Below are 27,065 nucleotides of genomic sequence, written 5' to 3'. Positions count from 1 at the left end.
TTGAAGACACACCTTTTTTTTCATTCTACAGATAAATACCCAAAATACCCAAGTTTATACAGATCACTTAGGGCTTCATTTAAAGAGACTCCGTAACAAAAATTGCATCCTGTTTTTTTATCATCCTACAAGCTCCAAAAGCTATTCTAATGTGTTCTGGCTTACTGAGGCACTTTCTACTATGACAGTCCCTGTAATAAATCAATGTATCTTTCCCCTGTCAGACTTGTCGGCCTGTGTCTGGAAGGCTGCCAAGTTCTTCAGTGTTGTGGTTCTGTGATGAATCTCCCCCCTCCAGGTCCCTCTCTGCACACTGCCTGTGTATTATTTAGATTAGAGCAGCTTCTCTCATCTTTTACAAGCTGGATAAATCGTTCTCTGAGCTGGCTGGGCTTTCACATACTTAGGAATTACAGACAAGGGCAAAGCTGTTTGCAGGAAGAAACGAGCAGCCTGAAACTTCAATGCATGAGAACAGGGGGAAAGAAACACACAAATGATCTCTTGAGATTCAAAAGGAAGGGTGTATACAGCCCGCTTGTGTATGGATGTATTTTCTATGTGTGAACATACTGTACATCAACCTACTTCCTGTTTTGGTGGCCATTTTGTTTGTTTATAAACAAACTTAAACCTGTTTTTAACCACTTTTAATGCGGCGAGGAGCGGCGAAATTGTGACAGAGGGTAATAGGAGATGTCCTCTAACGCACTGGTATGTTTACTTTTGTGCGATTTTAACAATACAGATTCTCTTTAACACTGAAAATCGTAGAAAAAAAATCACCATCACTATCTTGCCTCGATTTTCAGTAAAATAGACTGGTTTTGACACAGTGATTTTCTGCTATTTCTTTGCTCTGCACTAGGCTGCTATGCTAGTGCTGCTGTTTCTCTGCTATCCACTAGGCTGCTATGCCAGTGCTGTGTCTGATCCTCCTATGTTTACAGTATTATATTATGCTACTGTTATTAAAGGCTCGATATCAGCACACCACACACCAAATTTTGAGGGTAGGGAAGCCGCCACTGCACGTCGCTAAACACAAATCGCATTATTAAAAAAAAAAAAGTTACCCATGGCCACGAAATCGGGAAACTGCTCATTCTTCATGAAGAAAGTCGCCACAAAAATGTTTAAAGTCTAAATAAAAAACTAAATTGGTACAGGGCAAACTAATAGTCAGTTTGATAAGTGAAGGTAAAAAGTTATAGAGGGCAAATTGGCAGACAGAATACCAAAGCTTCGGGCCAAACGTGCTTAGGAAACTGCACAGAGATTGAATCATTGAATATATTGTGAAGAATGAATGTGTGCAATGCTGAATTACCCAGCATTCCTGAATTCTGGTAAAAAAAAAAATAATAAAAAAAAAATATATAAAACAATAGGTGGTGAGCAAATGTAAGACCCCAATCAGGAAACTGCTCAGGCTCTAGATCTGAAGTCTTTAACCTCCTTGGCGGTAATCCCGAGCTGAGCTCGGGGTATGCCGCCGGAGGTCGCCGCTCAGGCCCTGCTGGGCCGATTTCAATTTTGTAAAAAGCAGCACACGCAGCCGGCACTTTGCCAGCCGCGTGTGCTGCCCGATCGCCGCCGCTCCGCGGCGATCCGCCGCGTGCAGCGGCGAAAGAGGGTCCCCCCAGCCGCCCGAGCCCAGCGCAGCCGGAACAAACAGTTCCGGCCGGCGCTAGGGGCTGGATCGGGCGGCTCTGACGTCACTCCGCTCGTCGCCATGGCGACGAGGAAAGCGAAACAAGATAGGCCGCTCATTGCGGCCTATCTTGTTACTTTCGATTGCCGGAGGCGATCGAAAGTACGCTTCCGGAGCGCCCTCTAGTGGGCTTTCATGCAGCCAACTTTCAGTTGGCTGCATGAAATACTTTTTTTTTAATTTAAAAAAAACCCTCCCGCAGCCTCCCTGGCGATTTTAATAGAACGCCAGGGAGGTTAAGGTGCACAGATGAGTAGCACTAAAAATACATGTTGAGACGTTCAGTTCCAAAGTTAATTAAAATTTGCAGTAATAGTTTTGTTTGAGAATCTGCCATATTGAATTTTGGCTTTAGTTGGGTTTTAAAACCCAGCTGAACTTTGATTATGGAGACTGACATGTATTTCCTTTTAAACAATGCAAATTACCTGGCAGTTCTGCTGACCCACTGCCTCTAATACGTCTCCCCATAAACCCTGAACAAGCATGCAGAATAGATGCTCTGACTGAAGTCGGACTGAATTAGCTGCATGCTTGTTTCAGGTTTGTGATTCATACACTACTGCAGCCAAAGAGATTGGCTGGACTGTCAGGCAACGATTATTGTTTAAAATGAAATAGTTATGGCTGCCTTCATATCCCTCTCACTTCAGGTTTCTTTTAACTACTAAAAAAATCCTACAGACCTGTAAATATTCAGTTGCCTCCTGGACGGAAATGCGACTATGATCAGCATTACCACATATAAAATCACCTGGGAGAAATAAAAATATAAAAGTTAGCAAAGGGAATAAAATAAAATAAATGTAAACAGACTAGAGTCTAGTGTATCAGAACTCATGGAGAAACATGTGGTCACTGGTCAGGCAATAAGATTTATAAGCCTCCAATTTGTTGTGATCAATTTCTATTTTGGAATACACAGGAATTGACAAATTCAACAAATCCGAGACCTAAAAATCACCTGATCACACAGAGGACTTGCTTCTCCAAGAGTTCTGCTACACACAGCACACAGCGACATCCTTTACAGGATAGAGCAGGAAACCCAAAACAAACCTACCCTTCTAAGCAAAATTTAGAGAGGGGGGGGGGGAGGTGAAGGAGTTTCAAATTGTTCTAATATAGTAAGCCCTAGTTGCAGAGTTTGGTCAAATTATCACTGCTTGGGTAGTCAACGGATAGGAAAGTTTATCAAGGTTTGAGAATAGCGAGATCTGACTGTCACTGCAGCTTTAAAGCCAATGGGTACCACATTAAAAATAAAAAAGTCAGATACTCACCTAAGGAGAGGGAAGGCTCGGTCCTAATGAGCCTTCCCTCTCCTCTCCCGGTGCCCTCGGTGCTGCGCTGGCTCCCCCGTTCGCGTCCGCCGCCGCAGGGACTTTGGAAGGCTTCGGGAGCACTCGGGCTTCCGAAGACGGGCTGCTCCATACTACGCACGCGCGAGTGCGTCATAGAGGGCGCTCGCGCATGCGTAGTATAAAGCGGCCCGTCTTCGGGAGCCCGAGTGCTCCCAAAAGCTCCCTTCGGCATGCGGAAGTGGTAGTATTTGACCGAAGTGGTCGAATACTGCCACGGGGGATCCTGCGTGGGACCGGGCACCGGGAGAGGAGAGGGAAGGCTCATTAGGACCGAGCCTTCCCTCTCCTTAGGTGAGTATCTGACTTTATTTTTTAAATGGTAAACATTCACTTTAAAAGAGTGCTGGAGAATTGAGAAGCAAAAGAATAAGGGTCCATTTTTAATGTTGCGCAATCTGCAGCATCTCCCGCGAGTGTTATGAGCGGAGAAACTATGCCTATTCCGCAAATAGGCTCGCCATCCAAATTGCAATCCGGTGAGAGTCAGACGGCAGCACGAATTCCTTTAGCCATGCACGGCACGACTACAGGGATTTGGATGCATCACTTCAAGTCTCAGCATGAGTTAGTGGAAACAGCCTTAAAGGACTTCCGATGTGACAAAATTTAAACAGATTTTACTCACCTGGGGCCTTTTCTAGTCCCTAGAAACAGTCTCGTGCCCTCGCCGCCGTCCCAGTCCCCCGCATTGTCCCACTGGCCACCCGTGAAGATCGTGACGCCGGAGGGTCAGGTCAAATGCGCCAGCACTTCTTCCCCTCACATCCACGTCATCTGGCAGTACTGCGCCTGTGCACAACTACTGCGCAGGTACAGTACGCGCCACATTACATGGACACGAGGGGAAAAAAATGCCAGCGCAGGCGAAGAACCAACCAGCCAGCGGTCTCGATCTACATGGACGGCCAGCGGGAAAACACGTAGTACCAGGGCTGCTTCTATGCGCTGGAAGAAGCTCCAGGTGAGTAAAATCTGTTTAAATTTTGTTGCATCGGAACCTTCCTGGCGGTATTGACAGATATACACATCAATACAAAATATGGTGTGAATAGTATTGACGCGCATACACATTATTACTCTCCTGCACTGTATACTAGACACATTTTGGCAAGTTACAGCAAAAAAAAGGGTTATGAAAATTAATCACTTTTTGAACATAAATCCTGGGAAAATTTAACGCCAGGGAGGTTAAGTGACAAAGAAGTTGTCAGGTGATTAGCCAACAGAGGGCACTATAGTTGCAAAGCAGTACTTGTACTAGCTCAACACATCAGAAATACAGCTGGGCCAAGTTTATATACTTGTGGCAAAATTAATAAGACAAGTGCCATAAAAAGAAGAAAAAAAACTCAGAAGAAAAAAAAAAAAAAACCCACAACATGTGTTTACATTTTAAATCTGGTCCAAATGAAAGGATTACATTTCACAGTACAATCACTTAAAGCAGAATATAACCTTGCATTTCAACTTTGCTCTAAAACATTATTTACAGTATATTATATGCAACCAGCATTTATTTTTTTTACTAGATCAGCATTGGAAGGGTTACACAGAGCTTTAAAATTCCTGGAGATTTCTGCAGACTGGAAGCTGACAGATACATTTTGTTTACATAAATGTATCTAAGTGTTGAATGTGACTCACTCTCTCTCACTGAGAAGGAGCTGGAGGACAGCCAAAGAGTGTGTAACATTTTTTAATAGATACATTTGACTAAATAGAATGTAACAATCTGAACTTCTGCATATCTCTCCACAGAACTTTAAACCTCTGTGTTTAACCCTTCCAATGCTGGTCTAGTAAAAAAAAAAAAAAAATGCTTTTTGCATATAATATGCTGTAAATAATGTTTTAGAGCAAAGTTGAAATGCAGGGTTATATTCCGCTTTAAATCCTAACAAAAGTAGTCAGAAATTCAACTTGTTCAATAATTTGCATATCCTAAACCCCTGCACACATGCTAGATGGCTCTTGGCCTGTATTGAGAATGTAGCTTGTGTACAGTGGCCCACGCTTCAATCCAGAGGATTCAACTGGCGGATCATCTCGGTTGAGCGAAGGCTGACCCGGTTACTCACCTCGGCCCATCCGATCCATCATTCGCACAGCCATCAAAAGCTGCAGGCTAGTGGTGCTTTCTATTGGCTAGTGATGCATCTGTACAGAACTTGCTCCTACACTGTCACTTAAGGGATAAAGTGCCAATCCCTGCGGGCAGCAATTGTGAATGTGTATGCACCATTAGCTCTTAATGAACACAAACTGACCCCCAAAATTGTAAATTAAAACATGACAATATGTGTATTACTGGGTTCTGATACATATAGCCAGTCAAACAGAAACTGGAAGAAGGACACATGATTGCTCTCGATCTAAGCTTCCTTTGCCACTTATTACGTATGGTGTGTGCATTGCAAGCTTGTTCCAGGTAGACCTTTTTTGCTGGCTCCGTGTTATAACCACAAACATGACACAGGACAAACTATTTGATTAAAAGATGCATCTAGTAGAATTGATAGCATTTAAAAGATAGACATTGCAGGATGTTATGCACCTTCAAAAGCATGTTGGTGTGTATTGATTTCATGAACTTTGGGAAAAGTGCTTGGATTGAGATCTAAAAAAATTAGTCCACCACTCCGATTAAAATTATGGCATCAAAATTAAATGGGAAACGTCTGTGTGTGCGCATGGGCACCTTAAATGACTTCCAAGGCCAAAAAAGATCATGTATTTTTTTAACTCACCTGGGACTTCTTCCAGCCTCTCGCCACAGTTCTGGTCATCCTCTGTGACCTCGCTGACCGCCTGCAATGATGGTGACCCGCCGGCGGGGTCAGCACTTCTGCGCCTGCACAAGTGCACACTCGTCCATGTCATCTGGTGCATACTATGCCAACACACAGGTGCAGTACACACCAGATGACATGAGGCACAGAAGTGTTAACCCACCGGCAGATCATCATTGTGGCCGGCCGGGACACAGGAGGATCAGGGCTGAGGGACTGAGACAGCTGTGAGGGGCTGGAAGAAGCCACAGGTGAGGAAAAAAATACATTACCTTTTTAACCTCGGAAGTCCTTTAAGGAATTGGAAGCTGCAATTTAAGCTGCCACTGCTTTAATCCTCTGACCCAGCTAAGCTGGATTTAATCTAACAGAATGAATGTGGCTGAAGCATTTATGAAAAAAAAACACATTTGCTACATGTGTCTCCATGAGGTGGAATATATAACCATCGATGATGAAACCACCTTGTAGTGGACATATGATACAGTTGTGCTCATAACTACATACCCTGGCAGAATTCTGGATTTCTTAACCATGATTAGAGTATGAATGATAGCACAATAACTTATTTCACTCATGGTTTGATGAAGCCTTTTATTGTCAAACTGTGTTTACTCTTTTTAAATCATAATCAATACACAAAACTACCCAAATGACCCTGACCAAAAGCTTACTTAACCCAGTTATTAACACTGTATTAACCCCTTTACCATCAATGACAGTTTGAACTCTATGTAGTAATTTTGGATGAGGCTCTATCTTCTCAGACAGTAAAGCTGCCCATTCTTCCTGGCTAAAAGCCTCCAGTTCCTGTAAATTCTTGTGCTGCCTTGCATGAACTGCATGTTTGACGTCTCCCCAGAATTACTCAATGATGTTTAAGTTAGGAGAAAGAAATGGCCACTCCAGAACCTTCACTTCATTTTGCTGTAGCCAAAAACTTGGCTTTTGTATTTTGGATCATTGTCACTGGATGAGAGATGGAAGGATTTGTCAGGAGTCCAGAAACGCATTTACCTTTTAAACACACCCACTAATTGCAAGCAAAAAGACCACAGGTAAAGATGGTTACTTTTAATGGCCATTAAAACCTTTTTTGTGTCAAGTTGTGTGCATCAGGCCGAATCACCAGACTATGTAAACTTTTGATCAGGGTTATCTGGGTAGCTTGTGTAGTGATTACGGTTTTAAAAGAGTTAACAGTTGTTTGACAATAAGGCTAGAGACACAACGGAGAGAACTTTTCAATAATTAAAAAAAAAAAAAAAACATTAAAAAAACCACTCCCATTGAATTCAAAAATTACTCATCAGAAGTACCGTTTGGAGGTACACATACCACAAACCTCGGTGAAAATTTTTAACCTTTCTACGCTTTTGCTCAGTTGTTGGTAAAACATGCAATGGAAGGTAGTTTACCTGCTGTCTTAGCCAATTTATCATGAAGTTTATGAAGAGTATTCATCAGGAGATTTTTCTCTGCTCTCTGTAAAATAAAAGAATTTCAAATATGTGCAAAAAAAGAAGGGTATTCTGAATCTACAGTATACATGTGATGTAATACTAGCAATGGGCAATTTATGCCTATTATACACAATTTGTACAATCCTAGATGTATTTTAAAAACAATTCATACAGACCTATTTTGTTACCAGAACTTGAGTAAATCCACAACGCCAAAAAAGGTGCAAATTTGAGTGTAACAACATCCATGAGCCCCCCTTTTAACTCATTACTATAAATTAGGATTACTAAAACTCCAATAAAGCCTGGCAGCAATTTGGAGTGTGCTGCTATTGCAAAAATTAAAGAAAATAAGTGGCCACTAATGGGACAATTTCCCAAACGATTGACTGGCTGGTTTGATAAATGTGATCGGTTAGAAAATATTAATCAGCCAACTAACAGGACCAGGACTCCATGGATAGGATGGGAGAAGTGTTCCCTTCCCATTAGGGAAATGGATTGTTCGCTTCCAACTGACCAAAGTTTCCAGATCGGCCGGTAAATCGTTCAGGAAATTGGCCCATAAACTGCCACCTTCAGGCTGGGTGTACACTGGCAGCTGATAAGAAACCGCTATGTTTTAACTGATCAGTTATGTGTTCTCTTTCATTTGCTATGCATTTTCATCCTTTTTTGTATGTTTCAGGTTCACAATGCACAAATTAATGTATGCAGCCATGTGTTGTGAAAGACCTTTCAGTTTCAGTAAAAGGGCAACTGAAGTGAGATGTATATGGAGGCTGCCATATTTCCTTTTAAACAATACAAGTTGCCTGGCAGCCCTGATCTATTTGGCTGCAGTAGTGTCTGAATCACACCAGAAACAGGCAGCGCAGATAATAGTGTCAGATCTGACAATATTGTCAGAAACCCCCGATCTGCTGCATGCTTGTTCAGGGTCTATGGCTAAAAGTATTAGAGACAGAGGATCAGCAGGACAGCCGGGAAACTGGTATTGCTTAACCACCCTGGCGTTCTATTAAGATCGCCAGGGCAGCTGCATGAGGGTTTTTTTTAAATAAAAAAAAAAATATTTCATGCAGCCAACTGAAAGTTGGCTGCATGAAAGCCCACTAGATGGCGCTCCGGAGGCGTTCTTCCGATCGCCTCCGGCGCCCAGAATAAACAAGGAAGGCCGCGATGAGCGGCCTTCCTTGTTTTGCTTAGATCGTCGCCATAGCGACGAGCGGAGTGACGTCATCCGACGTCCTGACGTCTGCCGCCTCCGATCCAGCCCTTAGCGCTGGCCGGAACTATTTGTTCCGGCTGCGCAGGGCTCAGGCGGCTGGGGGGACCCTCTTTCGCCGCTGCTCGCGGCGGATCGCCGCAGAGCGGCGGCGATCGGGCAGCACACGCGGCTGGCAAAGTGCCGGCTGCGTGTGCTGCTCTTTATTTCATGTAAATCGGCCCAGCAGGGCCTGAGCGGCACCCTCTGGCGGTAATGGACGAGCTGAGCTCGTCCATACCGCTAAGGTGGTTAAAAGGAGAAAAATATGGCAGCCTCCATATACTTCTTATTACAGCTGTCCTTTAAACCACACATGTAAACGGACCCATAGGGAAACATAAAAATTCCTTCACCTGCGATGTGTCAGTTGTACACTGCCTTAATTGCTGACAGTAAGGCCTTGTTCACACTGAAAGGGGTTATTATGCGCTTGCAATTTGAAAAGCTCTTGCTAATGCAATGCTATGGGTGATTTTTTTTTTGATTTTTTTTAAATAAAATAACATTGCTCACATGGGGACACAGACAGCATTACATTAGCAAGAGCTTTTAAAATCACAAGTGCTTAGAAAAAGCTATTGCAGTGTGAACCAGGCCTTAGTTCACACTAAAAAAAAGAGGTATACAGTTCTGCTCTAGTCCTGTCAGTTTTGTATCTGTTTTTTATGGCTAGGTTCATACAAAAAGTGCACAGTTTTATTCCAGTCAGGTAAAACTGATAGAAAACTGATGCAAAATTGACAGGACACATCCTTCACCTGCGATGTGTCAGTTGTACACTGCCTTAATTGCTGACAGTAAGAGCTAGTCCACACTAGGTCCGGAAACGTATCCGTGGCTGCGTTTTTCAAACCGGATGAAAAACGGAGTCCCGGATACTAATGTTGATAATAGCAGCCAGCCTCACCCAAGTAAAAAACGGATCAGTCTGCGTTTGCGGGGATCCGTTTTCAAAACCTGAACGGAAGGTCCGGATCTGCTGCATTTTCACGCAACGGATCAGGACCACGGATGCACGCAGGGGGTAGTGAAAGCAATGAGAAAACGCATCTCCAGCTCCACAGGCAAAAAACGGATGTTAAAACGGATAGCCTGAGCTTCATGATTGGCCCAAAAAAATCCTCCCACTCCTTCCTAATGGAGACGTTTTCTGTCAGGGAAAAACCTGAACGGAAACTGATGCAAAACTGATGCACTTTGTCCGTCCTGCAACTGTGTCTAGTGTGGACCAGCTCTAAGGCCTTGTTCACACTGAAAGGGGTTATTATGCGCTTGCAATTTGAAAAGCTCTTGCTAATGCAATGCTATGGGTGATTTATTTTTTTTAAAAAAAATAAAATAACATTGCTCACATGGGGACACAGACAGCATTACATTAGCAAGAGCTTTTAAAATCACAAGTGCTTAGAAAAAGCTATTGCAGTGTGAACCAGGCCTTAGTTCACACTAAAAAAAAGAGGTATACAGTTCTGCTCTAGTCCTGTCAGTTTTGTATCTGTTTTTTATGGCTAGGTTCATACAAAAAGTGCACAGTTTTATTCCAGTCAGGTAAAACTGATAGAAAACTGATGCAAAATTGACAGGACTGGAACTGTACACATTTGTGTGCAGTCTTCTCCCCGGCTCTTTTAGCCGGGTGCTGCACCCGGCTAGTTTTGGTGAGCACCCGGGTGTCATCAGCTCACCTCCTATGCTCACAGAAGCGCCGGCCCTGCATTATCTCATCTCGCCCCACCCGAAAAAAAATTCTGGGGAGAACACTTCTGTGTGAACCCAACCATTGCTTCCCTGAACTCTTGTTTAAGATAAATGCAATGAGGTTTGATTCCCAGTGGTCCACTGCATAACACATGTTACAAGTGTGAACTGTACACTTGTAGCATGAGACTGGACATATACTTTAATACAAGGACTGCGTGCAGCAAGTTAGAACAACATGATCTGTTATAGCGCTGTACTGTAAACAGGCCCATAGAATTGTAATGCCAGTGACTTGACGTGCAGAATTATTCTGAAACGTAACTAGGCTCTTAACTAACCCGTGAGGATTAAATATTTTGAATACCAATTCTAAGATCCACACTATCTACTAAAACTGTAATGATGCACCGATAAAAAATAACTTCACAAAAAAACATACTTACATCATGAGGGAGATCACCAGGACTATGTACTTGAGAAGAAGAAAAAAAGAAAGTTCAGTTAGCACAGGTGGAGATGAATAGGTCAGGAAACACATTAAAGTGGACGCAAACTAAAAATACAAGATTTCAAAAATAAAATCTATTTTCTAAAATTACAATAAACAGCAGCCTTTTTCCAGCTGCATGACAAATATAAAATATTTTACATTTATTGGAGGAACCCCTTCCTTCCTTTCATATTGCCGGAACAGAATCCGGCAGACTGGAGGAGAAAAAAAAAAAAAAACCACACACAGGCTGCTACTGATGATGTCACAAGGGAGGTAAGCTCGGCTTGTGTGAGATTTCACATAGACGACGCCCCTGTGAGGGAGGGTAGCTGATGGCAAACACACCCATGATCTAAAACCTCCTACTAAGCTCAGAAGTAATGGCTGCCACCTGTACAACCCTAGTTATGAAAAGAGAAGGGTGAAAAGCATGCACTGCAATGCTCATAGGCTTGAAGGAGTGTTTATCTTTGTATGTGTCAGAGTGGTGAAACTAAATATTTTGAATTAAAAAAAAATGTTTGGTTTGGGTCCGCTTCAACTGCAAAATTCAGAGCTCTTAGGTATACCTAATGCATCTCCATATCAACCTGCACTGCAACTCAAAAAACTACAGTTCCAGTGAGGACCTGTTGCAGTATTCTCACCAGAATTTTTTTCCAGCCGGGTGGCATGAAAAAGTAGCCGGGTGGGGCGAGATGAGAATGCAGGGCCTGTGCTTCTGTGAGCAATTCTGCTTGCAGCATAGGAGGAGGTGAGCCGATGACAGCCAGGTGGTCACCAAAACTAGTCGGGTGCAGCACCCGGCTAAAAGAGCCTGGGGAGAACACTGTTGTACAAGCTGTGTACACACATTGCAACCTCCAGTCCAATCACCGGGAATCGATTATTTTTTACCTGTCCAATCAAGGGATCAGTTTTGAAAGTTATTGGAAAAACTATCCCTTTATCGATCCAGAGCAGTTTGGACATGTACACACTATACAACTTCCCATCAGATTTTCCCATAGATCGAACAGGAAATTGCATTGTGTATTCCCAGCATTAGGATTTTCTACAGATCATGCAATCTTTGAGAAACTGAAAAATGAGATATACTACAGCAGCTTCCAGAACAAGCACTGGGTGTTTCTGTGAGTACATGACGCCTTGTCACCAGTTAGTTCAGCGCAGGGAGAGCTAAAGCCCCGAATTACAGATACGTGGGGCACACAGCATAGCATTGCTGATAGGACGGCGCCCAGCTTCGGTTTTTGTGGGCCTTCATGGACTCCAATGGACAATCTTTTGCTTTCATAGGTAAACAAAGAACTGTGCTAATTTGGGATCTGGGTCAACACAGCTTAAGTTTACAAATCCAAAGATCTCTACGTACACCAAGGCAAACATCCCCCTACAAGATGCTATACTGTAGCATGCACTAAATACCTTATAAAAACTAAAGCATCCCCATACACAACATCTTGAGAATATTGTACAATTTTACTACAGTACATGAGTGTAGTATGAGGGCTTAGCTATACAATCTTTTGAACATCTATTCAATTTGCTTCACTATATAATACATAGACAAGACGGACATTTAAGCAGGCCATACACTGGCTCGATTCGCGGCCGTTTCAACAGCAGATTCGATCCTGGGACCGAATCTGCTGCCAATCGTTCGCAGTAAACGCAGCCGCCGATCCGATTTCCTCCCGAAATCGGATCGGTCCGTCGATCGCGCCGTGCGGGAAATTACCCTCGAACGCCCGCGGGTAAAGTGCACGTCGCTAGCGGCGGCCGATCCGATCAAGTATACATTACCTGAGGCTGGCTCCCGGGCGTCTTCTCCGCGCTGCATGGCTCTGTTCCGGCTCCATCCATCCTGGCGCTTCCTGTGTCACTGCAGTGACCAGGAAGTTCAAATAGAGGGCGCTCTATTTGAACTTCCTGGTCACGGAGTAACACAGGAAGCGCCGGGATGGAGCCGGAACAGAGCCGTGCAATGCGGAGAAGATGCCCGGGAGCCAGCATCAGGTAATGTATACGGGGGGGGGGGGGGGGGACAGGAGCAGCTCAGCAGATGGTGAATCGGTTTCAGGCTGAAATCGATTCACAATCTGTTTGCAGTAAAGGCAGCCATACGATCCCTCTCTGATCAGATTCGATCAGATAGGGATCTGTCAGCTGGTCGATCTAATGGCACATCGACCAGTGTATGGCCACCTTTACTGTATATACTCATGTATAAGCCTAAAGATTAAATATTTTGGATGCCAATTATAATATCCACACAATCTACTAGAACTGTGTAATGATGTACCGATAAGTCCAGGGCTGTGGAGTCGGTCCAAAAATCCACCGACTCCGACGTTTAGGATTCCACCGACTCCGACTCCACGACTCCTCTAATTTGCATATTACAATTTTGTTGATTAAAAGTATGTAACATGAAATTTGTCTCTTAACTGCCAACGCTTAGGAATTTTACAAGACAACTGAAGTGAGAAGGATATGTAGACTACTATATTTATTCCCTTTAGACTAAAACTAGTCCTTGGTAAGAGTACTTGTAAAAGGTACAAACCGGAACAAAGAACATCTATCAGGCCCTAGGCAATGTAAGTGTGGGTACATGTAAGAATGATGTGCAGGTACTCTGCAGGGGAATGAGGAGATTGTAAACAGACAACACCTCTGTGTTCAATGTGCACAGCATTCTCAGTGGATTCCCTGCAGCTCTGTGGGGAGTGCATATGTAGAGTATAGTACTACTGTGTAACAAAGTAAACCTGAGACAGATGAAATTAAAGTTTTATATATACCTAGGGCTTCCTCCAGCCGCCTTCAGGATAATCAGTCCCTCGTTGTCCTCCTCCACCACCTGGATCTTCTGCTATGAGTCCAGGTACTTGAGCCACTCAGGTGTAGTGCGCATGCACACACTCCGCCGCCAGGAGCATACTACACCTGTGCAGCACTATTGCGCAGGTGCAGAATGTTCCTGGCTGTGGGAGCGGCATGCGGCCGGACATCGCTGACTGGCTGAATTACCAGGACTCATAGCAGAAGATCCGGGTGGTGGAGGACAGTGAGGGACTGATTAGCCTGAAGGGGGCTGGAGGAAGCCCCAGGTATGTATAAAACTTTACTTTTCATCCGTCTCAGTTACCCTTTAATTTGTAGTCACCAAACCAAATTTTAATAACATATCAAATTATTTGATTTCATCAGCAAAGGGAGTGCATACATTTGCATAAATCAGCATCAATGCAGAATTATTTCCATCTCGTTGACCATCTCTATTAGTGACATGGCTACACATCAGGCTTTATACTTACAGCATAGAGGTTATTTAGTATATATAAGAGATTCCTGTGTACACATCATATATACAGTCACAATCAGATATGTATATCTGACTTTAAAAATACGGGGACTGCTTTATTGAAGCAGCACAAGTAACTAATTTTGATTAGTTTATTTCATTTTTGTGGACTAAGCACAGCTATTACTGTATATATACATTATTTTTAATGACTATTATCTGAGAAATAGAACATTTTATCATATTTTCTATTTTAATTACAGTTACAAATTCATTAGGAGTCTGAGTCGGTGCATTTTTTCCCCGACTCCGACTCCAGGCACCCAAAATTGCCCGACTCCACGACTCCGACTCCACAGCCCTGGATAAGTCGATGCACACACTTTTGCCTCAGAAACCAGGAAAAATGGCTGACATAAGCCAAAGGTAGGAAATGGAGCAGCTCCTGAGATTCAATAATCAACATAAAATGGACATTGTTTCTAGAAGATAGGACACGGACTTGTCTCTCCCTAGAAGGAAGGTGCCAGGATCATAAGTGGAAGTCATAAGAATGGACTGTTACGGTATTGCTGCAGCGGAGAAGGATGAGAGCATCTCTGAGGCAAACCTGTACATAGTGCAAAGCAGGGCTGTGGAGTCGGTACAAAAATCTTCAAACTCCAACTCAGTTTCTGAAACCACGACTCCAACTCAGACTCCGGGTACCCAAAATTGCCCCGACTCCGACTCCTCGACTCCTTAGTCTAATACTTAACAGGGCTGTGCATTTTGTACAAAAATCATGCGACTCGACTCCCCAGTTTCTGAAACCACGACTCGACTCCAACTCCGAGTGCCCAAAATTGCCCCGACTCAGACTCCTCGACTCCAACTCCACAGCCCTGGTGCAAAGTGGTAAACGCTTATCTATACTTGGCTTAAAGGGAACCTGAACCGAGTAAAGTTATTTAAAATGTAGGCAATATTTACCCATCCGTGATCCCGCAAGAGCCGCAGCTTCCCAATTAGCTTCACTCGTCGCTATGGCGATGATCGGACATAACGTCATGCGCAGTCCTGATCCTCCCCATAGCGAAGCCTGGAGCTGATAGGGAGGCTGCGCCATCGCGGGATCCCTGGGGGGTATGTATTGCGGCGGGGATCGGGGGGAGAGCGGAGGCACTTGGGGGGCACAGGTAGCTAGCCAAGTGCTAGCTGAAGAATATTGAACAAATTTTATTTTAAAAAATCCTCCCGGGGCCATGCGATCCCCTGCGGGCTTACCGCCAGGGAGGTTAATGAGTAAAAAAGTCAAACAGCCTACGCAATATGTTTTTTAAATTTTTTTTATACAAATGTGCGTGAGGAGAATCTGAAGCTGGGAGAAGTCTGAGATCTTGCACTGTGCAATTTATGAAGCTGATTGAGCTGTCTGTGGGTCTGGGCAGCCAGTTCAGAAGGTGAGAGTGGTCCCTAGTAGTGGTGGAGCACGAAAAGGCGGCGTTACCTTAATATACCACACGGGGCATATCAGGTGGAAGAGCTCTACAGCCTTGCAGTCTATGCGATGAACTGTTTCTCTCTTTCTTTTTTGCTGTTCCCTTCAGGTGCATTGGACCTGAAGATCAGAGTGGAGTAGCCTATATAAGAGCGTATTGTTGGTGGACATTATCTAGTGGACTGTGAGGCAGCGCATGGTTGTTTTGTAATATTTTCTTGTTTCTTGGTCGTTTAAAGCGGTATTTTCACCATAAAAATCAAATTTCAACAGCAACTGGTCTGAGTGTATTAAGTGATAAAGATGCTAATCCTGCATTCAAAACTAGCAAAACGTTTTCTGCTGTTATGGTTTGTAGTTATCACATACTTTAGGAGCACTGGCCCTAGTGCCAAAGAGTTGAATGCTGGGAGTTCTTGTTATCTATAATATATTCCTCCTCTTCCATTTATTTCCCTGCCTAGCTTTCTTCTCTGAAACACCTCTGCTCACTTGTGTTTACAAGCAAGGCTGAGGCGACTCAGCGATTGGAGGAGAAAAGAAGAAAAAAAAAAAAGACAGTGCAGTTCCTAGTATACACCTCAGTGGGAGTGTCTGAAGACTCTGGGAGGAGGGCAACTAATGAATACACAATGAGCAAGAGAAGGGAGGGAGGAAAACAATAGTCAGGGAGGATATGATGTCAGCATTAGCTTGGCAAAATGGCCACTGTCTAGAAAAGGATTTTCTGCTTTCCCTTTATACAATTCACAGGAATAATTACGAGGATAGCACAATATATCTGTTATGTAAGTAGAAGTAGTATTTATCTACTTACATATGTGTTTTTTATTTCTAGCTTAGCATGGGTGTCACTTGTTCTTCAAAGCAGATCTGAGATGAAAAACGAACTATAACAAGTAACTTGTCTATCTTATCTAAAGTTTAGATAGTTTACAGAGCAAATCCTGCTGCAAACAGCTTCAACAATTTATGATCATTTATTCCTGTGATACAATGAGGGCAGCCATGTTCTGTTTGTCACAGGCTGGGCAGGAGATGCTATCATGCTTGCCTGTGCGTAATGTGACAAATTCAGTCCCCTCTCCTCCCCTCTGCAATCTCTGGCTAGTAACATCCTCCTCCTCCTGCCCAGACTGAGCTCCCATAAGCCCTTGCTACAGTGCCTTGGCACTCAGAAAAAGCTGTGGGCGAGGCCTGTTTAGTTTATAGGGAATAGGGAATTAGAGTATCAAATCAAAAAAGTATTTGGCTTGAGGCATGCCCTATAAACTATATGAAAAGGAACACAATTATGCAATAAGTAAAAGTTTATCTTGGATCCACTTCAAGCATCATACACACACCTAGCTAAAGTCGGCCGATAACCGCATCAGCAGACAGCTAGGAGTGTATACAGAGGACCCGACTTGCAAGCAAACCGGTCAGTGGTTCAACTTGTCCGAGCAGCGGCCAACTTGTTTTAAGTTACAGCTCCCCCGCATATCGTCATGCATGCACTGCTCTATCGTCTCTCCGCCCCCATGCATAGCAACAGGAGGTACTGACTCCAGTCCGGAGCCCTGAATTTTTAGGTACCCGGGTTCACATTAGCGGTCGCCGTCCGGAATCGCCGTGCCGGAGCCGGACCGCATGCAGAACGGACGGAACGGACGCACGGCATAGCAATGAAAGCCTATGCGTCTGTTCACATGCGTCCATTTCGTCCGGACCGGATCCGGACTCCGGCATAAGACCCAACATGCGCTATTTTTTGGTCCGGCTCCTCCGGCAGCCGTATCCGGAGCGGAGCCAGACTGCAGCATCCGGCCAATACAAACCAATGAGAACCGGAGAGCGCACAACACACTGGCTAAAAATCCAGATGTTCTACCCCACTTCCTATGCATATTGTAGCGGCGATTTTGGATGGGGACACATGGGCAAGCATTTTGGAGTGGAGCAACAGTGACTTTAAACGTGCTGGAGATGTTGGCAGTATGTCGGAGGTGGAGGTGAGTGCTAAACAGCGGAGGGCCTGATTCCACAGGTCCACCTTCTGCTGACCTCCCAGACCCCAACATTTTTATTCTATTTCTACTATCTTTTGCCAAACGGATCCGGATCGCATCCTGATGAACACCTGATGCAACCTGACCAGATCGGATCCGGATCAGAACCGTACGGTACCATCCGGTCCGTTTGGCAGAGAACCGCAAGTGTGAACCGGGCCTTAGAGTGAGCAAAAATGTACCAACTCCTGATAGATCTATAATGTCATGGAAGTACAATATAATATATATATATGCATAAGTGTCCCATATATCTATTATCAGCTCACCTCCTCATCCGCCTCCTATGTTGTAAGAAGAGTTGCGCAGAACTGGCCCTGCACTCTCCCATCCCACCCAGCTATTTTTTCATACCTCCCTGATAGAAAAAAATTCCGAGGAGAACACTGCACAGCTATAGGGATTTAGGTGTGTGCTGTGGGAAACTGCTGCATGCCGTCCAAAAATCACACCGCAGTACAATTTGGACAGCAACCGATAAAACAAGCAAAGTTTCCCAGCCCAACTCTGCTACAAAAACCGCAGATTCGGGCCGGTTACCGGATTCAGCCCTTGTGGAAACAGGCCCTAAGGTAATTCCAGAGGAGAGAAGAAAAAAAAAAAAAAAGTCGGGGGGGTAGAAACAATCGTTGAGCCCCGTTTATACTTACAGCTCTCCTCTCCAGCAAGACCTGTGCCCCTCATCCTTAGATAGGTAAGTCCGAGCACCAAAAAGAAGAGGCAGGCGGCAGTAAGCAGGAACATGGACAGGTAGTGGGCACTGAAGCCCCCAGTGGCGGACACCTCTGCACTCCGGAACTGCTGCAGCAGCTCCTCCTCAGGCTCTGGCAGTGTGTGAGGCTTCTTCTTATAGCCGCTGTACGGGTAGTATGTGTGGTTAGGAGGCGTGTGGTTGGAGTAGGAGACCCGGCTGGGGAGGTTGTTGCTGGCCGCATACAGCCGGGAGGGGTCAGGACTGCAGTGTGCCCCCAGGTGATTGTTGCTCTTGCGTATCTCTATGTCTGGAGACTTCCTGGCGGCAACCCGATGCCTGGCACCAAGCTGGGCCTCCTCCCTGTCCCAGGTCGCTCTGCAGAGCTCTTCGGGAGGCTCCATGCCGTTGTCTCGGGCCTGTTTGGTCACACTCCGCCTACTCCGGCGGCTCTGCACATCGTCCATGGCCAGCTCTTCTTCATCAGAGTCCGAATAGTCTCTGCGATAGGGCAGGCGGCTGCCGTTCACAGCCCGGCTCTTACCACTCGCCTCTTCTTCCAGCGGGCTGTGCGGCCTGCGCGTCCCCCACCAGCCAGGCGTCTTCCGCCCATCTATCGCATCCACACAGTCCCGCTGGGCCGGGCTCCTGTCCGTCTGGGGAGTGCTGCCTCTCCGGCCACCCGTGTCTGCGTCCGATTCATCGGAGCTGAAGCCCAGCAAGAGCGGGCTCTTCCCGGCCTCCGTGTGAGAATGGTGCCGGCTGCTTCGTCTGTGTGCCGCCTCCCCTGCAGGCGGGCGGGCTCCCCCGCTCTCTGGGCGCCCCTCTGTCGCCAGACTGTTGTTGGTTACCCGCGTTTTCCCCGACCTACTCCTCTGCTCCTCCCGCAGCTTCTTCAGTTTCTTTAGGTACACCGGCCGGGTGCTGTCCGTAACCGGCCCCGGCATCACGCCGGAACGTTTCAGCTCACTAATCAACTCCGCGTCCGTTAACTGAGCTGTCGCCATTTTGACCATTCGCCTGGGCTTGCTGCCCCCCTGCACGCGCTGGCAATGCCCCGGAAGTGACGTCAACGAACTAGACTGTGAACTAGACCCGCCGCTCACCCAGGAGCCAGTCTGGTGGCGCTTGGAGCGCTGCTAGTGGTGAATGGTGTGAGTAGAGTCCTGTGGTGTGGCTGCGTGCACAGTCACAGCCTCTCCTTAGATAGCTTCTACTGTAATAAAATTACAACGAACAAAAAAAAACCTGTAGACAACAGCTGCTCCATATTCCTGGCAACTTGGTCACAACCACTACTTTTTTTGTTAGAAATAGAGGACACAGCAGGAAATACTATCCATTGAGTAAACTTTAAAATTGCACACCAGGGCCCATATGCAATACACTTTTTCCCCTGAGTTTTCTCCTAGGTGATATTTAAGACTTGTCAACAAAACGCCTTTTAAAGCATCAACAAGCAAAAACCTACTAAAAAATAATTTTGATAGTACTTTTTAGCTTCTTTTTGATACTTTTTCATTGTAAAGTGCTAAAATGTTATTTTAAATCGAAGATGAAAAAATTATCGTAGGAGAAGATTCAGGTGAAAAAGTGAATTTCATATGGGCCCAGGACCCACGTCCGGGCACTAGGCCAACTTTACTAAACTTATTTGGATGGTGGTGTCGGAGCAGTGATTTTCAGCGCTGCTAGATTTGGGCGCAGCATCATTCCTATTGCAGCGCTCAGTGAGTAACGTCGGCTCCGTCAGAGGACGGAGCCGAGGTTGCTTAAAAACATAATAATTCGGCCTCCAGCAATCGCTGGAAGCCGAATTATTTCATTCCCCCACTATCCATGTCTGCCTGGAGGGGGAATAGTAATTAAATCGGCCCGGACTTGTGCAGAAGCAGGATCAGCTATATAACGCTGTATCCTGCGCCCAAGTCTACCGGCGCCGATTTCAAATGTACTCAGTGGTGTGGGTAGTGTTTTCCACTGGGTCCTCTATTTCAGTGGCGTAGCAATAGTGGTTGCAGAGGTCTTGACTGCACTGGGGCACTTGAGCCAGAGGGCCCCCCCCGTAGGGCCCTCCCTCAACCGCCATAGTAGCTCTTTATTGGTCATTTGCTTGTAATGATCACTTCTATAGATTCTTTGAATGATAACAATCATAAACAAGCTGTTCCCCATCCCCTTCTCACACCTCTGACACTGTGGTTGTCATTGGCAGATTTTGGTGCACCATATCAATTGTTATGTATAGAGTGCTTGTGGGGCCCAATGTAAATATCACACTGGGGTCCATAGCTCCTTAGCTACGCTACTGCCCAATTTCTTTTATATTAGTGATCATAACCAGATTGCAGGGAGCAGCCGTTGATCTATAAGGTTTTCTGCTGGGTCCCCTCAACTAGCAGCTAAATAGTGTACTGGTTAAGGGCACCGCCTCTGACACAGCAGACCAGGGTTCCTGTTCAGTAAAAAAAAAAAATTGAAAGGGGAGCGCTAGAAGATAATGTATATAATCCGTAACCCCACACGTCGGGAGCCACCTCCTATTACAACCTGGTAACAACAAAAAAACTATGGGAGGCGTCTGCATACAGATATCAAAAAGTTTATTGAAAAACCTCACAAACAACCACATAGAAAATCCCTTTTCCCTCCTTTAAAACGACTACACAGCCATGTAAATCTGCCTGGTCAGCTGACCCCACACGCATCCATGCACACAGAGCACAATCATAGCTGAATTGAGTCAGAAAAAAACGACTGGAATTCGCTAAGGATGGAATGTTGGTGAAAACACCACAATTAATTATCCACTAAACTTCCCAGTGTACTGGCAAAAGAAGCAAAAGGTACTTTTAAAACAGTCTGTCTTTACAGTGTGTGTGTTCACACTACCGCTTCAGTGCACAATCACTTACCGGTAAGTACTGTCCATCCGGATATATATAACTGTATCAACCAAGACAAAGGCTATCATTCATGAAAGTGCTGTCGGTATGGAGAATCAGTGCGGAAAAACACCGCTGGCGGTGTTTTAGACTTCTGGGTGGGCATTCATAAAAAAGTATCCATGTGCGGTAGCAGTGCGGAGATTCCCCGAACTAGGCTGGCGGTAGGCTTGCGGAGATATGGAAGCTGCCGAGTTGATACATTTCTCCGTGTTCCGCTCTGCTGCAGCTGCCTGGGAGGTCTGTGTGTCTCCATTCACTTACATTGTTAACGCCACATCAGAGGGAGCGGTACTTTCCGACCTCACACCGCTTGCGGTGATCTTTATGAATTAACATTTTGCTACATTTGTTCCGATAATCACCGCACAAGGCGGTGATTTATCACTCTGCTCGGTAGTGTCATTTTTTCATGCGGAAAGAGCCTTTATGAATGCTGACTATGCTAAGTGGTCGGTAAAGTCAGCTGTTTTAAGCATTTCCGCATGCGGAAATGCTTTATGAATGATAGCCATAGCCTTCGGAGTATATGGCAAAGTTCTCACTGCTTCAACCACCAAAACCATGTGCCAACCAAGCGCTAATGGTATGGATAACACCATAAGTTCAAAGTGACTAATGCATTGAATACAGCAGAGTGTGTACAATTGCGCCACACATGATTGTAGCAGAGGACACACATCACCCAAGCGGCCTCTCACCACCGCTGGGCTCGGCTCATCAAAGGACTGTACTTGTGGGCCTCCTGTGTCTGTGCTGCAGTGGTCCGCACTTGTAACCTCCGGATAGTGTGACTTATGTTGATGAATGCCTTCAACAAGTGGTACGCTGGAGCGGCCGTCCAAACCAGAGTGAAAGCATCAACATCAGAGTATTGGCTGACTGGCAGAGCCGTGTCACATGACATGTGTCGCCCGGCACCCTCCAGGATTTCTCAAACGTTTGAGAAAGCCTGGAGGGGGCCAGGCGAAACATGTCACGTGACACAGCTTTGCCGGTCACGCAACAAATGAACTGAACGAATTCAGTAGTTTTTTCTGACTCAATTCAGCTATGATTGTGCATGGATTCGTGTGAAGTCAGCTTACCAGGCCGATTTACATGGTCGTGTAATCGTTTTTAAGGGGGGAAAAGGGATTTTCTATGTGGTTGTTTGTGAGGTTTTTCAATAAACTTTTTGATATCTGCATGCAGACACCTCCCATAGTATTTTTTGTTGGTTCCTGTTCAGTTAGCCAGCACCTATTCAGAAAGGAGTCATTGGGCAAGACTCCCTAACATTGCAGGGTGGCCCCTTGAGCACGCCCTTAGTTGCAGCTCAGTCTCTAGCGCTTTGAATCCAACAGATGAAAAGTGCTATACAAATGTTAGGATTATATAGATTGTCCTGCTTAGGGACCATGGTTTTAAATAGAAAAGCAGGTGCTGAGGGCATGGCCAATTCACATGCAAACATTCATTAACCATTTGCATTCATCACATTTGCATCAATCTGGAACACTAACAGCATTAAAAACAACTAGGTTGCAAAATTATGCGGTTGATAAAAGGGGACATTTGATTACAAAATGGATTCCATGCAAAAGCTTTGTATACTAGACCCTTACAACAGGGATGAGGTTTCCCTGTTTGGAAAGGGTCCCTTCTCTACCTATACCAGTGCAGTGAACAAGCAAGCAAACATTTCATGCTCATCTCATCAGCGGAGATCCCAGGTTTTAACGTGGCTGTCCAATCATGATTTTAATTAATTTCCAGCTTAAAACAATCAAAGCAATCCATCCAGCATGCTGGAAAGATCTTGATCGAACGGATTTGGTTAGGTGCATGGCGATAGCGGCGTCTGATTTATCGGCTGGTATCGTTACATATAAAATGTGTACCCCTGGGCTGTGCTGAGTGTTGCAGGCTCATGTGTTCGCCGGTGCTCCTCCTTCTGTGTTTTGTGTCTTTTTCCATTGCCGCCGGGGCATTTTTATCCTGTGACACCGCAGCATGTACATGACGACAGTACATGTGGCGTAGTCACAGGGTAAAGCGCCCCCCCACGGCAATACAGAAAGACATGGAACACAGAAGGAGGTGCACTGGCAGACAGGTGAGCCTGCAACACTCAGCACAGCCCGGCAGGTACACATAGATCGGGAGACCTGCCAGGCAGCGGTAGCTCCACAGATTTCAAATAGATTTAATGGCGAAAGCTATTGGAACTCTGCAGTGTGTGGCAGCTAATAGATCCCTCTCTGATCAGGTTCAATCAGAAAGGGCTCTATCAAATGGTTGAATCTGGTGGCATCTGCCAATGTCTAGCCAACTTTACTGAAGGGATTTCTACAAAACATCCACTGTTGGTGGACTTTGAGGACTGGCTTGGGAAACAATGATCTTCAAGTGGACCTTAACTCATGCATGAGACACAAGGAAAACTTGGATTAATCCACCCTGTTTGTATTTAGAGTAAGTAGCCTGTCAAATTCCCCCTCAGCTGCAAGTAATCACAGGATGTTAACCCTTTGTCTGCTTCCATGACAGCAGGAAGTAGACACACTACAGATTTATTGCATGAGGTCTGTCAGTAACAATGAAATGTTTTTCTTTAAATGTTATTATGCTGCACATCTGAGTTCAGGTCTGCTTCAAGTTGTGTACACATGTACGACAGTTCTCCGCAGAGGCGGCCCTTATGGGCAGCCTTGGACAATAATCTAGCGTGTGATCAGCGGCCTCCAACCTCCTCTATGCACCACTGCAGATTGATATTGGCCGAAAGCATTGTTCTTTCCCCAACTTGCGTTGCTCCATTGGCCTTCCTCCTCTGTCCATAATAACAAAACGTCACTATCCTGTAGGCTAGGGGCATGTATGTATAGAAGCCAGCCCAAACTGTTGCCTGAGTCCCGATCCCTGCTAGGCGACAATCATCATCAATGCATACCCATCTGGATAATTCAGAGGCTTCCCCAATCTTGCTCTACCCCTCCGCTGCAGCCTGGGGCCCTCTTCCTCTTCATGGCCTTTGTAAAAGTATACTGCACATGGCTGAGCACCTGCCCAGTAGCATGAAGCCCAGCACCGTTTCTAGGGTCGGGCGAGGTGGTTCTTCACCCGGGGCGCAGTACAGCAAGGGGGCACAGGGAGCACATAGACACAGCCATGGGAAGGAGGGCTTAACTCCTCCCTCACTCTCCCCGGCCCCCCTTCTTTGCTCCCCCCTCGGCAGTGGGAATCAGTTACAGGTAACACTCACCACTTCCAGGCTCCATGCAATAGAGGTCCACATGTGACTGGGCTTCCCTGTCTGCAGCGCTGTTCACGCTACTTCGAGTAATCAGGGAGTAGAGACATTCAGTAGAGCTGCTATTTTTATTGATAACATTTTGAGAAAATATATAATTAGCCACAAGTCATATCTTTGGGATACTTCTGATTTTATTAATCAAATTGCTGATCTTGTTGACCAGTGCCACTTGCTCTCTCTGGATATCGAGTCACTGTGTATATGCATTTCACACCAGGAAGGGAAATACGAAGTTAAGGAGTCCAATCGGACCAATTGGTCACCAATGTGCAGAAAGATCTTATCATGTCCCTGTTGTAGCATGTGCTAGAGAGGAACTATTTTCTATTCCAGTATACCTACTACTTGCAGCTAAGGTGGTCATCAAAAAGTCCCAATGCTGCCTCGTGTATGCCAATATATCTGTGGAAAAAATTGAAAAGGATTGGGTTTATCAGAATAATTTATTTTTGAAGTTTGCCTGTGTATGGCACCAATATTTAGACAACATTTTTCTTATCAGGGCAGGGCCTTTGAAACATTCTATGTTGAGCTACAGAATTCTTCCCCTTTTTTGAAATTTACTGCCAAAATAGAGAGTATTAAAATTCTTTTTTTGGATGTGTATGTACATAGGAGAGGCTGACTGCTCTCATTTGATCTATATACTAAGCCTATGGACCGAAATACTCTCCTTGACTTTCACAGTTTCTACTTCAAGAACCTGAGTGAATCCCTACCAAAATCCCATTTTATGCAAGTTTGTATATGTATTGAAGGTTTGTAATTTTGTAATATATTGCTTTCAACTACTCTTTACCAGCGTATGAACATTTCCTACTTGATTCTAAAAAAATAGAGTGGGACCAATACCTAAGGTTTAAAATAAAATCTTTTATATCTTTAAGTATCTAATCAAAATTAGCTCAGTTTACTCATCTAGTACATAGATATGGTATGATTGTACAATCAGGGTTGTAACATTAGTAGGCACCTTTAGTCTGGTGTGAAGAAATTAATATGGCTCTCAATCATACACTTGATTAATCCCATTCTCAAGCATAGAGACTATCTAGGAAACTTAAGCTGACCATACACTATTCAACTATTACTGAAGTTTGTTTTCAATCAATAATACAATAGATTTTTTTACAACCAACTAAAGACCAGCATTGCACATCATTCATCAATCAATTTTAGCCCTGCTTATCAATTGTAATATTGATCACACACGTTTAAATTCACTTCAATTCACGATCAATGTAATTAGCAAGGAAATTAACAGCTCTACTTAAAAACAGATGAGTGCCTACCTGCAAAAGAGTGCAAAGCCCCACTTATGGGATAAAATACACACTGAGCATGCACATGACCTGTCTACCACTGGAGGATGGTGGTTTCCTGTAACAGTTTGCAAGCAACTTGTTAAGTACTCGTCCCTCCCACTGCGAAGAAGTCAATCCTCCATGGGAGGGGACATAACACTAACTAAATCCTACCTATGCATAGCCTAGGCGCGCTACCAAGTAAAATTTAAAATTGAACATTGCGCAAAAAGTGGGATCAGCGCATCACCAGGCCGCCTCCGAATGGCCTCTGATCAGAGATGCGCTGAGCCCCCCCAGAGACTGCAAATGCACCTTGAACCCAAACAGAGGCTCTGCATATACACCAAAAGCAAAGCTGTTAAGTGGGAGCGGCTGACCAAAAATGAATTAAATTAGTACATAGCAAGGAAATGAACAGCGCTACTTAAAAACAGATGAGTACCTACCTGCAAAAGAGTGCAAGCCCCACTTATGGGATAAAATACACACTGAGCAAAATACACACTGAGCATACACATGACCTGTCTACCACTGAAGGATGTTGGTTTCCTGTAACAGCTTGCATGCAACTTGTTAAGTACTCGTCCCTCCCACTGCGAAGAAGTCAATCCTCCATGGGAGGGGACCTAACACTAACTAAATCCTACCTATGCATATGCATAGCATGGGCGCGCTACCAAGTAAAACTGAAAATTGAACATTGCGCAAAAAGTGGGATCAGCGCATCACCAGGCCGCCTCCGAATGGCCTCCGATCAGAGATGCGCTGAGCTCCCCCAGAGACGATCAATGTAATGCTTTGTTTATTCGAATGTCTAATACCATAGGCAAAAAAAAAAATTGTACAGCGTATGGCTACCATTAGATCCAAGCTGAAATGATTACCCTACATTCCTTAGTTGATACTTAGTTAAGGTTATATCTATTACTAAAGTAATCAGTCATAATCCAGGAATGACATGATTTTTAGTAACTCTTCCAGTTTTCTTAATCAAACTTGTCCATAAGCTTCCCACGTGTATACTCCTAACTAGGCTAGAGAAATACTAGAACTGCCTGGTACACGGAGACCAAATCAGTTTTACAGTATACCATTGAGGCAAGCTGGGCAGTTCAGGTAGCCACCATCCCCGCCGCTCTGTTGGCCTGCTATGGCTCACTTTCATGACCTCTGGGGTCCTGAAAGAGAG

General features: G+C 44.9%; 2 protein-coding genes across 3 annotated transcripts in view; one reads left to right on the top strand and one right to left on the bottom strand.

The window, feature by feature from the left end:
• Positions 1-19,394, bottom strand: part of LEMD3 (LEM domain containing 3) — an 87,034-nt gene extending 67,640 nt beyond the window's left edge. Inside the window, exons 1-4 of the mRNA XM_068276756.1 lie at positions 18,286-19,394; positions 10,745-10,773; positions 7,286-7,352; positions 2,401-2,468 (exon numbers count right to left, since the gene is read on the bottom strand). Coding sequence (XP_068132857.1) covers positions 2,401-2,468; positions 7,286-7,352; positions 10,745-10,773; positions 18,286-19,342 — 1,221 coding nt within the window. The 5' untranslated portion in view covers positions 19,343-19,394. The remainder of the gene's footprint in view (positions 1-2,400; positions 2,469-7,285; positions 7,353-10,744; positions 10,774-18,285) is intronic.
• The window catches only part of WIF1 (WNT inhibitory factor 1), a 121,376-nt gene continuing 112,499 nt past the window's right edge, over positions 18,189-27,065 (top strand). Inside the window, exon 1 of one of the 2 annotated variants that reach the window (XM_068276759.1) lies at positions 18,189-18,207. The gene's annotated coding sequence lies outside the window, so the exon portion shown is untranslated. Of the gene's footprint in view, positions 18,208-19,388; positions 19,481-27,065 lie in introns of those variants that run through there. The other variant, XM_068276758.1, reaches the window with a different exon arrangement.

This window comes from Hyperolius riggenbachi, chromosome 3 (assembly GCF_040937935.1).
Source record: "Hyperolius riggenbachi isolate aHypRig1 chromosome 3, aHypRig1.pri, whole genome shotgun sequence".
Taxonomy (NCBI): domain Eukaryota; kingdom Metazoa; phylum Chordata; class Amphibia; order Anura; family Hyperoliidae; genus Hyperolius; species Hyperolius riggenbachi.
This window is presented reverse-complemented; position numbering and strand designations above follow the sequence as displayed.